The sequence below is a fragment of the Crocodylus porosus genome, unplaced genomic scaffold (assembly GCF_001723895.1).
Source record: "Crocodylus porosus isolate Cpor-Errol unplaced genomic scaffold, CroPor_comp1, whole genome shotgun sequence".
NCBI lineage: Eukaryota > Metazoa > Chordata > Crocodylia > Crocodylidae > Crocodylus > Crocodylus porosus.
This window is the reverse complement of record NW_017728911.1, coordinates 11,742,921-11,759,520: the sequence shown is the minus strand read 5'-3', so window position 1 is coordinate 11,759,520 and position 16,600 is coordinate 11,742,921. Positions and strand designations below refer to the sequence as shown.

Below are 16,600 nucleotides of genomic sequence, written 5' to 3'. Positions count from 1 at the left end.
GGCTTCTACAAAACATTAGTGATGAGAGTAATCCTTGCTTTCATGATTAGTTCTTCTGTAGTCAACAGAATTGCTCATTTGAAAAAGGTGGTACAGGTTGGCAACAAAAGGCCCCAAGTTCTTTTTGGTGAATTAATAAACCTGAATGTTTAAAGCACAAATATGTCCATGTTTTATGAGGTTGGATAATCCAGCTACTGTGAACACCTTTGGGGTTTTTAAGATTTTATCCATTCCAAGAATTCATTTTGGCTGAGATAGATTAAAACTGGCTGTATCCCTTAACGATGCCCCCACCCAGAGGCCACAGCTAAGAAACAAGTCCTACTCAGTCTGTCCCATGCTGCTTATACTACGTGCTGAAACGGTTGTGTGGACATGCTTTGGTGCATGTACTGAGATGCTCTCAGGAGCTCAGTTCCAGGAGTGCTCCTGACAGCAGCCACTCGGTTTTTCAACATGCAGCATGTGCATGGAGCAGGAGCAGATGGGCAAGGCTCATTTCTCAGCAGTGATCACAGGATGGGATTACTGTGTAGACAAGAATAGTAGAGGCACAGAAGCTGTAGATGCTGCTTAACTGCCAGGCTTGGGCACACACAGAACTGGGGTGGCTTTATTTCCTGGTTGCTAGGCCCAGGCTCAGCAGGGAGGCAGGGCAAACATGACTCAAGGAAAGACTCTTACTTAATTCAACAGATTTATTATCAAGTCTTTGATGACAAATGAAACTGCAACACTAAATTAGGATTTTTATGAGTTAATTCTAACGCATGCAAGTCAGATGTTTTCTAATTTTTGTTTTTTAATTATAGCACTTACCCAGGGTACATCATGCTGCTAATATAGCTACTAAAACTACCTTGTTCTTTAGAAAGGTGTTTGTATCTACTGCAGCTTCCATTGTACAGATAAGTGTTCTTTCACAGCATTGTTATCTATAAGTCCCAGCCCATTATTTAAAGGAAGATTTAGGTTAATCTGCAGTTCACATTTAGTAAACAAGTAGTTGTGTAACCTGTATTTTCATATTGCTAAAGATTGGACAGTTATATTAAACCTCCCAAAGCTATGACCTGAAAACTATGTTTTACTATGTTAACATTCTTTTTGCACACAACAGTAACATTTAGTCTACAACATGACAGAGCTATAACTATGGTGAAGGAGCTAAGTTCTAGGTGAGCAAATCACCTCCATCTTAACCCAACCGAATCCCCGAGACTGTCGCTGAATGAGGGTGAGCCATGGGAATACAATGAAGAGAAGGAGCAAAGTGAACAAGTAGATAAGAAAAGAATTAGAGTTAGCAACACTGAAAAATGCAAACAACACAAAATAAGATATATGACTTTAAATTATGAAATGGCTTAATATGAATCATACGTTAACTCAAAGACTTTCACAGGTAACTCTTACTGGAGTCAATGGCAGGGTTTCTTACAGTAGAAATACTGGGCTTTCTATGCTGTAAAAAGATATGTGCAACCCCCCACCAAACATAGTGAATTTAATATTAAACCTTACAGTGATAATGGATGATAACAGAAAACTGAAGAGCAGAAAGGAGTGAAAGTGGCATTACATGGGACATGTAAAAGGAATTTGAAAAACACACAAACAAACAAAAAAGAAGGAAATAATCCTGCACTGACAGATGGATAATCTAATAGGTCTTTGCTGCCTCTAATATTTCAGATTCTGTAGTTTTACTAGGCAACATTTTCCTCTTATAACGTTGTATGTAAAATTCCTTTGACATCAGGGGAAGATCCAGAGAGGGTGCAGTGGTGCATTCACCCACCTTTCAGTTGATGCCATGGGAGCAGCAGTCAGAAATTTGTTTTAAGTTGCTAAATGAAGTAGGAATTTCTCTGCCCCCTTTCCTCTTCATGCCATGTTCCATCCCCTCCCATGCCTGCCATTGCCACTGTCCCAGCTGACCCAGGATTGAGGGGCTCCACAGTTGCTCCAGCACCGCTTCAGCTGGGCTCTATAGTAAGCCATTATTTTTCACCTATGCCATACTAACTGTTCCCATAGGCTTGTTCAGTTAAACAAAACCCCAGCATCTCTGAATAGTGTCAACATACCTTTTTCACTTCTCTGACTAGCAAATGTAGTGTGTTTGGTGGACCCAGCCTCTGAAACAGAAACCATTTAGAGTCTGTTAAGGTTTTAATTCTTTATATTTCTTAGAAATAAATATGCGCAGTTATCTTGGATCATTAATGATTACAATGTGGTCATCAGCAGAACAGCACACATGTACATACTGGTTTTTTCTGTAGATAAAATGACAGATACACACCTGGCTCAAAATTATAAAGACACAAAGGGAATTGTGCTGCACTCATTCTACAGATCTCAGGGCTGTGGTCCATCCCCAGATGCCTTTTGTTTGCTTTAATATACACTAGATACAAGGAGGTACAAAGACGTCAAGAAACCTACACAGCGCAGGAATACCTTGGCTGAGACATTTTACTCCTGGGCTCATACCAGAGGAAGCAGGGTGGGAGGGTGGAAAGGGGGTCTATGAGTAGTTCTGCCAGGCTCATGTCTCTAGAGAATCCAGTGAAATATTCTGTCCATGGCTTTATGCAAGGGAGAAGCTAATCCCATAGCATACAATATTATGATAGGCAATGTAGTCTAATGCAGTGTTTCTCAACCTGTGGGTCACGACCCAAAAGTGGGTTGCAAGAACAGATGAAAGAGTTTCAGCTTGCAAGGGGCTGCTTAGGACCTCCCCATGCCCCATGTCCCACCCCTCCGGCCCCACACACTGAGGGGCTAGGGCCTAGGGGTGGGAGGCAGAAGGTTGGGAGTGAGAAGCGCCAGCAGGGCCAGGGGGCTGTATTTTACTTAAACTGTTTACTGGGTTGGGGCTGGCCAATGTTTACAAATGGGTCCTGGTAAAAAAAGGTCCTGGCAAAAAAGACTGAGAACCACTGATCTAGTGCACAGAGCACTGGACTGAGCCTTGGAAGACCTGGTTTCCAATCCTGGTTCTGTGACTAAAACATTGGGTGATGTGGGGCAAAGTCACTTTGCCTCTATTCCTCGATTTCTTCTACATAAAATAGAATACATAATGTGCTTTGTGGCCTATGGGTGGGGGAGAGGGAGATCCTCCAGAAGCACTTTTTTATTATTATATTCAGTGATGAAGAAAAGAAGAAAAGAATAAGCAGCTGAAAAGTCCACACTTATTGACTAATATTATGATTTTAATAAAAAATGATCGAATTACAGGAAAATGGGGCTAGATGGGACCTTTAGATGTCATCTAGTCCAGTCCCCTCCCAGAGGCAGGATTATCCCAAATCCATTGTCTAACCTATTAGTAAAACAACAGTCAACCCTGACACAACCACAAGGCATAACACCTAACCTGCCACAGGTAAGACAGGAGAACAACAATAGCCAGTGTCCTGCTGCTGCTGCAAGTGTTGTTAAAATATGCTCAAAGGTCGAAGGAAGAGAGCCAATGCCTTCAACTACAGAAGACAGCAACTCGCCTCCCCTCCCCGGCAAGTCAGACAATGGGTACAATTCTATCCTAACCCCAAGTACAACAATCAGCCTGCCCCTGCATGGAGGGGCAAGGCCCTCTGGCTAGGAACATCCAGGTTTAAGTCTCAGCAGGAGCACTTGCATACCCAAGTCAAGATCCCCACCTTGGCTGCAGCCAATGCCCAATACTTCTGAGGAAGGCAAAATAAAAATACCCTGACAGTGAAATAAAAAGAACCCTGATGGTTCTTAATATTCTTTTGTAAATACATGAAAAACCATAGGAGCTTTGAAAAATGGCAACAAGCTTAGCCATAACTTATACTGTATGTGTCTGAAACTGTTATCAAACCACTAGTTATTAGAGGGGCTCCCTCTAGCACTATCCTACTTCCATGTTCTGTCACTGCTACCAGCTTTTTATGGACTGTTTTTGGCAATTACTTGAAGAGAAGAGAGGGAAAGGTACCATGTTTAAACACAAACACCATAGTAAAATTTGCTACAGTGCCTTTTATGATCACAGTTCACTCACAGTATTATAAAGCTCTTCAAGTCGAGGAATAGTAAGAAAGCGTTGCATGTTCACTCCATTTTCAATCAGGAGTTTCACAAAATCAACTCGATCTAATACTAGTGCATCCAGCATAGCCTGCTCCAGAGAATTGACCTGCAAGTGCAGAACAGAGAACATGGAAACAAGCAATGCAAACAGTGGGCAAGTGAGCAGGTCATATCTGCAGCTGCAATTCAGAACCTAGTCTATTATATAACAAAAGAATTCATGAGCTATGAACTGAAAATGAACCTGTCAAAAAGACAGACAGAGAAAGAGACTGGAAAAGTTATAAGCATTACAGGCAAGTGAAAATGACTACTTGGAATAGAAATGCTTGTGCAAACACCTACACTAAGCCTACTCTCAGTAGATATATTTAGTACGTAAAAGAGCTCTCATGACTGGAAGTACTCCTAATACCTAGGAATAACACTTGTGCCTCCTCTAAAATTAATCCCATTCATCCTTCATGGGATCAAATGCCTTTTCTCTTTACCTTCAGGACCTTGAAGAGTATTCAAGGGCTGGTACTGCATTTACTCTCTAATTTGGCTTTGAAATAGGCAGTGTGTATGAATGTGTAAATGAAATGGGTGGGACACAGGAAGGAGACAAACAAGATCAAAGAGCAACAACTCAAAGGCAGATCCCACTTTCATCTCACCCAATTCAGTAGTTCAATTTTCCGTGGATCCATTTCTTCTTCTGGCTCCTCTTTTGCTTTTCCTCCCTTTTTCTTCCCTTTGCCTTTCCCTCTGGGTGCTTTAGTTTGAGCTCCTGGGGATTTCTTCTCCTTCTCTAGTGCTGTGCCATCTGTAGCTGCCAGGCTTCCTAAAGGCTATGTTGAATAATGAACAAAAATTGAGACCATATAATACAGTGACAGAATGTGTCATGGCAAATACTACCACTTACTTTCTATGTGGCACTCCATTTATTCCCTATGGGGAACACAAGAGGTAGATGAGCCACTGCCATAGCTAGCAAATTTGAATATCTTTTAGCTGAAACAGGCAATAGAACAGTACAGAGTGCCCCAATTCCTATTTCTGTTGCTGCTCCTGTTGCCCACCCAGAAGAGCAATATTGATACAAGCAGGAGAAAATTATATTCTGTATCTGGGCCTTGGCATATTGAAAGATTAGCCCTTACAAAAGGAAAATAGTTGAAAAGATAATGCCTAGGATACAGTGAATTCTCTGCCTACTCAGGTTTTTTTCCCCTGAACATGAGGCACAACAATCCTTCAATACACTTAAAATGCTATGGGATTCATTCCCTCAGTGTAAATAATTCTTCCCATTGCCTTGGTTGTGTGATTTTTAACATTTCTGATAAGGAATAGCATTAAAAGTGAGACAACACCAACATTTTATGGTAGGCAGGTTAGTTTGAGACTTCAAACAACAGCAAACGCGACATCTGGGAAGATGTTGAGTATGTCCAGGCATTTTACCTTCTTTTTTCCCTTTAGCCAAACAGTGGTTTGCCAAAGTGAAAAGTAAAAACCAATGAGCAGAATGAGGACAAGGGAACAAGGTTAGTGTATGTGCTTCAAGGCCATTAAACAATACATGTATCAGGGGTAGGATCAAAGAGGGAAGTGTTTCATGCTGAAGATCAAGCAAGATTTTCATGCTGAAGATCAAGTTTATATTTATCTCTCTTCCAACAAGAATTGTTGAATCTACTTGTCCCCAGTTTGGAAGGCTGACCTTCAGTTTGCCCTTGTAAGTAACCCCTTCTCACGCATGTGCTAGATAGACCACAAGTGACTTGTGCACAGTGCAAAGAAGGCTAGGATAACATTTAGTGTCTCTTGTTCAAAGGTACTGCAGTTTGCTCCATCCCACCCACCATAAAATTCTTCTACCATGAAAACACTCACAAAACAGGACAAAAATGTGTCTATCTCCCATCAAATACTAAATTAAGAATTCATATAGTTGAAATGCTAATGAACTAAAATTGACTCACTACTTGTTGATAAGTAAGAGGATGAAGTAGGACAAAGGAGAAATAGGACGTCTATGCCAGTTGGTATTTTTTTTAATATAAGCACAATAATAATGGAGATTGGAATCCTTTCTGTAACAAACTGCACTAATAATTATAGTGGTAGTAATAATTATAGTAACAATAGCATGAATAACAACAACAATAGTAATAACACTTTGTATTGTTTAGAATCTCTAAATACACTCTGTATAACACTGCTAATGGCCTTTGAGTATTGGAAACATCCCATTATTGTGCAGGAAGAAATAAAACACCATGTGCAGGAATGTTCAAATTGCTGAGGTTTCTAAAGGAAGTAAAGCTCAGCATAGTATGTAATGTCTATGGAAAGTGTTTACTGAATGCCATTGTACTATATTTAATTTCAGGAAAGACATCTGATTAAAAAACAAAACGAAATAAAACAAAACCTCCTTTAATTGATTTAATCTTTCATCCCTATTCCTCAGAACACTTTGTAGCAATTTGACACCAGCTGGTGGGTGCAGTAAAGCAAAAAGCATCAGTGCGGCAAGCCACAAAACTGGTTTAAACAGACTTTTTTTTTAGTTACATGAATGAATCCAGTGGGTGCAATTTTCAGAAGTACTCAGAGTTCTATCCTGACTTCAGCAGGGGCAGTATTAAATTGTAAACGAGTTGGAAACAAAAGTCCCATTTCAAAGCCTCCGGAACTTCTGAAAAACTCTGTCCCTAGATTCATTTACTACTACCTTGTATAATAACGGTGTGATTTTCATTAACACTCTTCTTTGGTGGTCATGATCTTGCCCTATTAATTCAGTTTGGAATTTTCAGTGCTGCCTATAACAAACAGGCAGCAGGCAATACTCCTAAAATATTCCAATAAGACCCCAACACACATATAGCAACAGAATTCAACCTGACAACTGTCACTGTCAGGAATGGGACTTTTGGTACTTGCTCTAAATTGTTAAAGTCAATTTAAATCATCTGGGAAAAAGTTTTACCGGCCAGTGATGTCCAAAGACAAAGATTTGGCTACGTGCAATGTCTACGCGGTTCCAGGCCAATGCCAAGCTCAGCTGATCTGGTGCAGATGCATTGGTGCCTAAGGAAACAGAAACCAGAAGTTGGTATTTCATGCTTCATGTAAACAATGAGGCAGGACAACACTGTAAATTTATTTCCTAGCAATTAGAAAACAACAGACCTGTTCTATCACTGGTGAAGATGCACGTAGTTCTACTAAAATCAGAAGAACTCTGCTGCTTTATTGAAATTTAACCCAATAATCCTTTCAAAATTGCAAGGATTAAAAGTTCTCCTGTGTTCTCTGCCGTTCACCAGGAACTTTTGTCCCTTGCTTGTATTAGCAAGAGCGTTAGCATGGCTGCCTCATTTAGCATTAGTTGTACAGCACTACTTTCTGTGTATGTTACTTAAACAAATATTATGAAGTATAAACTGTAAAGGATTCTTGTCCTACTTGAACCCAAACATTATAAATGAGAAATGACAAAATAATCTCAAAAGGTTCTGGCCCCACTCAGAAAAAAATCTACATTATAGACGTGTTAAGGTGGAGAGTAGGATGTACTGTAGTTAGCAGCCAAAGCCAACATTACTCATTTCCAGACTCCATAATAGTTGAATTATTTTAAATCTTTGTACAGAAAGCAGCGAGGAGATCCAGCCAATTTCCCACTGCCATATAATCCTTCCTCCCTATGAATCACCCATCTGATTCATAAATTGCAGAGGGTAGATTTGCACCTTCTGGCTAACCAAAGTAGAAATGTCTGTATCTAGCAAATTGTCATGGGCTAAAGCTCACTTCACCAGATGCTATGAAAGGATGTGCACAAAGCAGCCAAACTTTACTTTTACATCTATTTTTTTCATTACATTTTTCATTACATTTCATTTTTTCATGACCTTTCATACATGAAAGGTCAAAATCAATAACTAGGGGATTATTGGAAATGGGTTCCATGGCTCAGGGATGGGATTTTATATTATTGTTTAATTTTATAATGTTGAATTTTGTGTATTATTTTTTTGAAAGTTTAAGGGACTAAGTTAAACTTGGGTAAGAGGCCGTAGTGACTGCCGCCACTCCATATCAAATCCCTTCTTCCTGCAAGGAATCCACACCAAGAAATCTAGATGTTTCCTGGGACTTAGTTCTTTTGAAAGGCTCTTTCTTCCTTCCAGCCCATCTGAATTTATCCTTACTACTATTTCCCTTCCTGTCCACAGATTCTAATCTGGTCTCTTTATTGTGCTTGTGGGAATTCCAATCTTCTTTCCCACCCTATGCATCCTTACTGAAGGTCTCTTGTTAAGTGAACAGATATCAACCCCCAGAATTGATTTTATTATAGCGGTTTTTGCAGCAAAAAAATGCCAAACCCAAGAGCAAAGGTGAGGGAAACAGTCAGGCCTTTCAATACTTGAATCGTTTCTCTTGAGGGTAAAAAAAATGTGGTGAATCTCTTCGCTGTTATTTTCATTTTCATACTGCTTAGAACTGGTGTTCAACGTTGAAACCCCAGAAGAATGACATGTACAGCCCAAGTGAAAACTTCACGCAAAGCTATGAGAAAATACTTACTTGGCATATTATTAATTTGACCTGAACCCAACCACCAAACATTTTTTAGATTACTTATATGAACTCATAAGGACAGCCAGGAGCTTTGGCATTTAGAGTGTATCTCAGAGGAAGTGGAATTTTATATGGGGAAAGTGTGTGTAAACCCACCTTTTAGCAGAGCAGTTAAGATAGACATCTCAATGTCCTGCTGTCCCTCGGAGCCCATACGGAACACAGTGATCTAAAGGAGAGCATAAAACCAAACACATGCAAGGAGAATGAGTAAAAATGCTGGAGGAAGTTAAAAGAGAGAAAAAGGGAGAGAAGGGAACAGACAAATTTCATATTTTTTAAATGTTTGGACATTTTCATAATTCACATTTTCAAGCAAATATGTCTTTGAATGTCAGATTTCAACAAATAAAAGTGCATAAAAGCTTTCATGATACCTTTGCTCTGGTTTTTGATCAACAATGCAACTGGTATAAAACATAAATCAAAATGTTGCTGCTATTTGGCATTGGAATACTGCATATGGACGGAATCACAAGGCTTAGTTACCATGTTAATTTTCTACCACTTTTTACCCAGTTCTAGTACCTAACATGTATTAGTATTATGACCAGCCAACTAGTACCTAACATGAAGATCTGTAACAGTACCACACCACACCAGGCAAGCTGTGTGGTGCCCAGGCCCAGGGCAGTGCTGGCTCTTGTGCTGACTGCAGTCACTGCTGTGGCAACATCTGCTTTTGCAACCCCTTCAAAGGCAGCATCTGGGGCTGCTGCTCCAAGCATTTCCCTCCAGTCCTCCCAGCTACCCTACTCCTGACATACCAATTATAGCTTTTTCAAAAAAATCAAATTTAACACATCTGGGAGGTGAGATAAGGAATACATCGTCAAAGTAGATAAACGTAAGCAAAACTGAACATTGGCATCAATGTTTAGTTCTGTTGCTTAAAAGTTCATCGTCCCTGCCTTTCAGAAATGTTAAGTGATGTGAAGCACTGCAGTAAAAAAAAAAAAAGGAACATGAAAATAATATTATGTAGATTAAAATACAAGACAATATAATGGTATTAAAATTATATGTACATTGTACATAGAACAAAGGGTTGACAAACTCACCTCCACATAAAATCTTCCTTTCTTGTATAACCTAGTGTTAACGTTTAGGGATGACAATCTTCCTGATGACCTGTATTGATTTTGTACATATTCAAGGACAAGAGTTCATTCCACTGACATTTAATGGAGAGAAGAGACACAGGAAAAGCTATATTCCTTTGCAGGGAAGTAGGCAAAGTGATAAAGGAATCATCTGAGGTAGAAGACTTGCTCAGTCATGCATATGATAACCCTGCTCAGGACAATCAGTTTGATCCAGATCTTTCAGCCGCCTCTACTTAATTACTGTCTAACTTCTGTGCACCACATGAGGCCTTCTCTGACTTGACCTTTTAATTTTGACCAGCTCGACTGAGGCAAGGCCTTACTCAGCTCTCATTTATTCTGACAATTCTCTGAGGAACTGACTTCTTTATGGTCAAGTGTTCATATATTAACAGACCTCCTACTCAGTCAGAAAACACTGGCTTTACAAGGTAAAAGCTGGAAGGGGAAATAGGCTTAGAGATCAACTGCTTTCATTGAAGGTATGGCTATAGCATACAAAAAATCCTGAGACTTAAAAGCAGCGCACAAATGTGAATGTATCAACAGCACTTTTATGCTTCCCCAGAAATCTAAACATGTTTGGCTTTGATGTGCTGCAACAAAGGTTCATGTCCTTATATTGTTAGACCACAAATATTTCTATGTGCTAGAAGAAAGATATACTGATTGTTCTATCATATATGGTTATAATATTACATAGTAATGCTATATCATGTAGAATCATTATAAATGATATAGAAAATAGTATTTGTGTATGGTTGGACACTTTGAATATTCAGTTTCTACTCAGCTCTTTTGAGTAAGCATAAAGAAAAAAATGAACAATAATGCCAAAATGTGGCCTTTCTTTAGGAAAAATGGAATCTGGGAACTAAGCAACAGCAAAACCTGAGACATTTGAGATAAAAACAGAAATGCCATCTTTTCTCATGAAAGCAAATGCTGAACTCCCCAAGCAACAGGGAAAGGTTGATATTAGGAACGATGAGTCCCTCTGAAAATGAATTATTACATGTTTAAAAGAAAACACTTTTGGGATATAGTGGAAACCACTAAGACACCAGCAGGAAATTGCTCTTCTAGCATTTAAGCAGTTAATTTTTATGTTAAAGTTTATGGAAATTTATGCAGCTGTCTCCTTGCCAACTGAGATAATTATTAAAAAATGAAAAGTCATGGCCTGGAGCTAGAACTGTGAATGTTGAGTGACAGAGGGCCAGTCTCTAGAGGAGCACAGTCTATGTGTACCCCCACAAATCCTGTGCAAGTGTGGGACAGGTTTCCACTTCAATCCTGTCTCCAGTCCTAGAAATCCTGCCCCATGATTGGATTAGTTGATCAGGGATGCAGGGTGAGTACTTTTTGGACATGCCCTCTGACACGACAACAAGCTTCATAGGCCCAGTTCACTGAACTGATTCACATTACAGGACTGAGTGCTTGTCTAGCTGCCAGAATATGGGATCACATGAAACGTGGCTGTTGAAGGCCATGTACAACATTGAACAGTTTTCATGGTGTCACACGTAAGCAAGAGCCTCAGCTAAAGTCTGGAATCTAGAGGAAAATATCAGGTCTTTAAGATGCTAATACTAATGCCTAGCTATATAGCAGGAAAAGGAAGCTAAGGTCTCTAAAATTCATTACATCTCTATATTATAATTCCAAGGTCTTTGCTACCCTGTTTTGTATTTAATGAGAGGGGTATTATAATATAACAGAGAACAGAGCTGGCAATGCTGAACATGACATTCATTTGGTGGAGGGATTTGATGAATTGGATTTCTGGATGTTCTGTTTGCTGCTCTTTATCCCCAAACTGGGCCATCAGGATTAATATTTAAAGCTGATAAAATTGGACTCATAATTCCCATTATTTACTCTAATTGCTAAATGCCCATTCTGTAACTTACAGTTTTTCAGGGCAGCAGGGAAAGGGAATGACAAATGAGTCATTGATTGATGCTTTCACTGTTGGAGGCAGATTATATAAAAAAGACAACTTGTATAATGTGTGACTCCAGGATTCTGAGGCAACTTCCTAGTGGATGTTTGGATGCTGATTAATATAATGATGTTGACTTGGGCTCTGTAATGTGTTTGTGTAATCAAGTCTGAAGAGGTGTCTTTGTTGTGCTATGCATATCAATACTACGCAAGCATCCTTTTGATGCAGACACACACCAGAAACTCAGAGCTCAGTTACACAGATGCAGCTCTTGCTGATTATGACGAAGGCAGAAGAACTGATCTCAGGGAATCTTTCTCTCAACGTCAACTATTAATTGAACCCAATTCTAAAGTTCTTTCCTGACTGTATTTAAGCAAACCCATCACTGAAGAGCCAGTGCCATCTACATAGGCAGGAAGCAGGAGATGGAACCTGCTGCCTTTACACACAATGACTAACATCTAAGTCTATGAGCAGTCCCTTTGCTTCAGTCTAACAAAGGGCTAAATTGGATCATATGTATAAACTTCAGGATTTGGTCTGGGTCAAAATGTCTGCATTCATTTTATCTTTGAAATGCTAAGCTCTCATAATAAAAGTGCAGCTAGCACATTTAAAGTTGCCATGGCAAGCCTGAATCAAGCAATCTGAAGTTAAAAATAAAGAACATGCATGTCCTCTGTTTTTAGTGACACTTCTCAGCACATAATGCCAGTTTATGTTAGATGACATGTTTATAGTGTGTCAATGACTAAGCAGACATTTCAAGCAACCAAAAGAGTACTGCTTGATAATGAAGTGCAAAACAAATGACTCCCTATTGGAATGAGCACGTAGACTCATAAGAACATAAGTAGTACCGACTGGGTCAGATCAATGGTTTATGTAGCCCAGTATTCTGCCACCAGCAGCGGCAGAAGTGGGTGCTATATGGGGAGAGCACCAAACCAGATATCTCCAGCATGATCTATCCCCTATTCAATACCCACTCTGGCATCCACCATTTATTGGTTTAGAGATGCCAGAGGAAACATTTCCAGCCATTCTGTTTAATTACCATTAATAGATCTATCATCCATGAATTTATCCAGTCCCTTTTTAAATCTGACTATGCTATCTGCTTCTATCACCTCCTGCAGCAATGAATTCCACAAGTTAACTACACATTGCATAAAAAAGTACTTTCTCTTATTAGTTTTAAGCCTGTCACCTATTAATTTCAGCAGGTGCCTCCTAGTTCTAAGGCCTATTCTGGGACTTGGTGAACAACAGTTCCGTTTCACTTGGTCCCCGGTCCCCACCCTTTGTGATTTTACAGACCTCTATTATATGCCCCCTGAGCTTCTCTTTTTCAAACTGAAGTCCTAGTTGTTTTAGTCTCTCCTGGTCTGGCAACTGCTTTAGGCTCCTTATCATTTTGGTTGCCCTTAACTGTATCTTTTCTAATTCTGCTACATCCTTTTTGATATGTGGGGACCAGAACTATTTACCATTCAAAATCTGGGCACACCCTGGTTTTGTATAGCAGCATGATGATTTTCTCTGTTTTGTTTTCCATTCCCTTCTTAATGATATTCAACATTTAATTGGATTTTTGGTCACCACTGAGCTGATAGTTTTAGAGAACAATTTACAACAACTCCAAGGTCTCTTTCTTTCCTGAGTCATAACAGCTAGTTCAGAACAATATGCATTGTGTACATATACATTTTTCCCCTGGGGCATTACCTTGAATTTGCTGACACTAAAGTTCATTTACTAAATTTTTTGCCCTTTCATTTAGCTTGTTGAGATCTTTCTGCAAACCCTCTCCATCAGCTTGGGATATGACCACCCAGAATAATTTAGTGTCTTCTGCAAACCTGGAGATTTCACTGTGCGCCTTGATTTCCAGGTCATTCCTGAAAATGTTGAACAAATAAGGGCCCAGCCCACTCCTCATTCAAATGTCCCCTTGGAGTTCTTTTCTTCTGGAAATCCTTTCTCCAATTATCTTTCCACCCTCCATTGTATCTGATCTATGTACGTTTGTGAATCACTACACAATGCAACATTTATAGCACTCTACAAAAAAAGACAGGTTGTAAAAATCGGAGATGGTATTTAAAAGGAGGGGCAGTGTTGTACTGTAGCAATGGATTTCAGCTTTTTAAGACTCAAGGCACATGTTGTTAGGCTCAAGGGACCCCTTGGAAATTGCCAGCTCTTTGTCTTCACTTGGTTTTTTGACTTTGGAAAAATAATAGAGAAATTCTTTGCAGACAACTCAAAAAGACTACAATAAGTCGGGGGGGGGGGGTTGACATTATGGATTCCTATTTGAAATCTCTGTTTACTTTATAAATTATACATAGGTGTTCACAGACCAAACAGTGTTAATATTTGACAGCATTCCCCATCATCCTTAAAAGGATCTTTTGGCACCCTGGTTGAGAATCACTATACCGTTACAGAGAAGCCTTTTGTGAATGACCGTTATGACACTTACAAGTTCCTTTTTCTTCATACATTCCATAAGAATGACAAATAGCTGATGAGCCTGGTTCCTGCTGTAGTTAAAGGTTTTCTGAATAGTGACTAGAAGCTGGTCTCTCAAAGATTCACTTATTACCCTAAATGGAAAGAGAAAGATAAAAGCAGAAAGATCGAGGAAGAAATTACCAGAAATAATCTATTTTATGCCACAATTTAGGAATAAAAATTTTTTAATACCAGTTAAGTGTCTTCATGTTGAGAATCTGTAATTTACTCACAATCTGGGGATTTGATCATTGTAAAATTAAGGATTAATGACATGAGTTAACAGACTTCAAAAGAGGTCCAGGACCAAACTGGCTCCTGAGCACCTTAATTCTGAGGCCAAAAGACTGCAAGGACATGGGGGGGGGGAGGAGTCTTTTCAATCAGAGATGTAAGGGGTATTAAAGCAGAGCAGTGCAGGGACCTTTCATTGCTGCTACATATTGGCTGTATCTACATTTGCCATTAAGGTGACGTGACAAACTCTGGCGCTGTTCATGCTGGAGTCAGCTGCTGCTGGGCACAGCATCTACAGATGAGCTTGGGACTGCAGCACTTCGGGCTGGAGCACAGCAGCCCTGGGCTCCAGGTGGCAGCGCTGGGTGGCAGCGGGGCTGACTGGGGCGTGAAGGTGCTGAAGTGTTGGGCTAGGCAGAAGGCAGCTCCTGCACTTTAGCAACTTTGTGTCCCAGCCAGCCTCTGTCACTGTCTACATGTGTATTTCAGCAGAGTAAATTATGCCACCACAGGACAGTACTTTCCCTGACAGTACTATCCTATGGCGGAGTTAATTAATTTACTGTGACCTAATACCAGCACATGTTTAGACTGTGATGCTTTACTTCGGAGCTAATTAGTCAACTCAGCAGTAAAGTGCATGTATAGATGCACCCATTATATACCTCCTTGTGAGGATAAATCAAGGATTTCAGTCTCTAAGGATCTCAACAGGATGTCTCACAAGACCACTAACTTAACCTCATAATACTGCAAAGCCTCCTGTATTCACCTGATGGAATGGGATTTTAGACAAAATGGAATGAAAGATATTTTGCTGCCAGCATGTAAATTTCTACTAGTTGAATCCGGCTTCACTGTGGAAGATTAATTTGAATTTTTTTTTATTTTTTATAACCTTTTGTCATAATCTTCATCTTCACTTTATGGTTTATGCATCATTGCCTGTTCCAACTTCAAAAGCTTTCAGACCATTGTTTCCATCTGCTTTCTTCTCTTGTAGATTGTAATTGAAATTTTTGACATGGGTGAGCTACCAACCCCCATGATCTGGTCTCCAGATCTGGCCTCCGGAATAAGAGATTTAATTTATAATAATAAATTATTGTGTTATGGCTGCTAGATTGGATTTGTATGTGGACTATGATCTTAAATGTTGCCAGGGTACCTAGCAGCTCATGTTATATGCCTATTAACACATCAAATAAAAAAAATTCTATCTGAAACCACTTCAGAACATTTTTAATGATTTGATTTGACTTGTTAAAGCAAGATGAAATGTGAGCCCTCTAACCTCTACCACTTTTTTCATAAAATACTTTTGTTTCCAAGATGTCAAATATTCCTAGGAGGCATTCAGAGAGCAATGAGAATGCTGAAGCTGCTAACTTCAGTAAAATTCAGAACTCATCAGAAAGTTGTTTTTTCTAGGGATCGCAAAGATTCATCATTATTGAGCTTTAGCCCTCTAGCCTCATCACACTTATCTTACCATTGTTATCTGATGGGAAAAACAGACCTAGTGTTGCACTCACTGGGAGAGACAGCCATACAGCAGATAGGTATCAGGTAGACTGATTTCTGATAAGTTACTTCAATTATATTTGAGGAGACTGAAAGCATGGCTGAGGAAAAAAAAAGGAACTTGTATTCAAAATACAGAAATGAGGGTAAAACTGTCAGTAATAAGATGCTGAATCAAAAATATTAGCAGCTTCAGTAAATGGATGGGTTTAGATTTTTACTATGTAAAAAGTAATAAATATTGTAAGCACTGAAAGCCAGAAATAAAAATGGACTTAGGGGTGGCAGTGCTGAATACTGGGCAAGGAATTCACAAGTGCTACTTAGGTACATTCTTTACATTCTTTATACTTTGAATGCGAGTCTTAGGCCCCCAGAGCATTTATACATGTGCTGTGGAAGGCATGTGGGGGTATGCTGAATGAGCTTTAGTTCAAAGCTCCCTGCCATCATTTTTCAGCACAGGGATGCTGATACACATGAGGCTGGAGGCTGCTGGAGCATGTTAATTAATCAAGTCTTCCCTAAT

General features: G+C 39.5%; 1 protein-coding gene and 1 long non-coding RNA gene across 3 annotated transcripts in view; one reads left to right on the top strand and one right to left on the bottom strand.

Moving 5' to 3' along the window:
• The window catches only part of TRPM1 (transient receptor potential cation channel subfamily M member 1), a 131,096-nt gene that overhangs the window by 41,235 nt on the left and 73,261 nt on the right, over window positions 1-16,600 (bottom strand). Inside the window, exons 8-13 of the mRNA XM_019533432.1 lie at window positions 14,279-14,402; window positions 8,827-8,899; window positions 7,070-7,170; window positions 4,743-4,916; window positions 4,055-4,189; window positions 2,094-2,144 (exon numbers count right to left, since the gene is read on the bottom strand). Of these exons, the coding sequence (XP_019388977.1) occupies window positions 2,094-2,144; window positions 4,055-4,189; window positions 4,743-4,916; window positions 7,070-7,170; window positions 8,827-8,899; window positions 14,279-14,402 (658 nt within the window). The remainder of the gene's footprint in view (window positions 1-2,093; window positions 2,145-4,054; window positions 4,190-4,742; window positions 4,917-7,069; window positions 7,171-8,826; window positions 8,900-14,278; window positions 14,403-16,600) is intronic.
• The window catches only part of LOC109308949, an 86,401-nt gene that overhangs the window by 24,821 nt on the left and 44,980 nt on the right, over window positions 1-16,600 (top strand). The window lies entirely within an intron of this gene.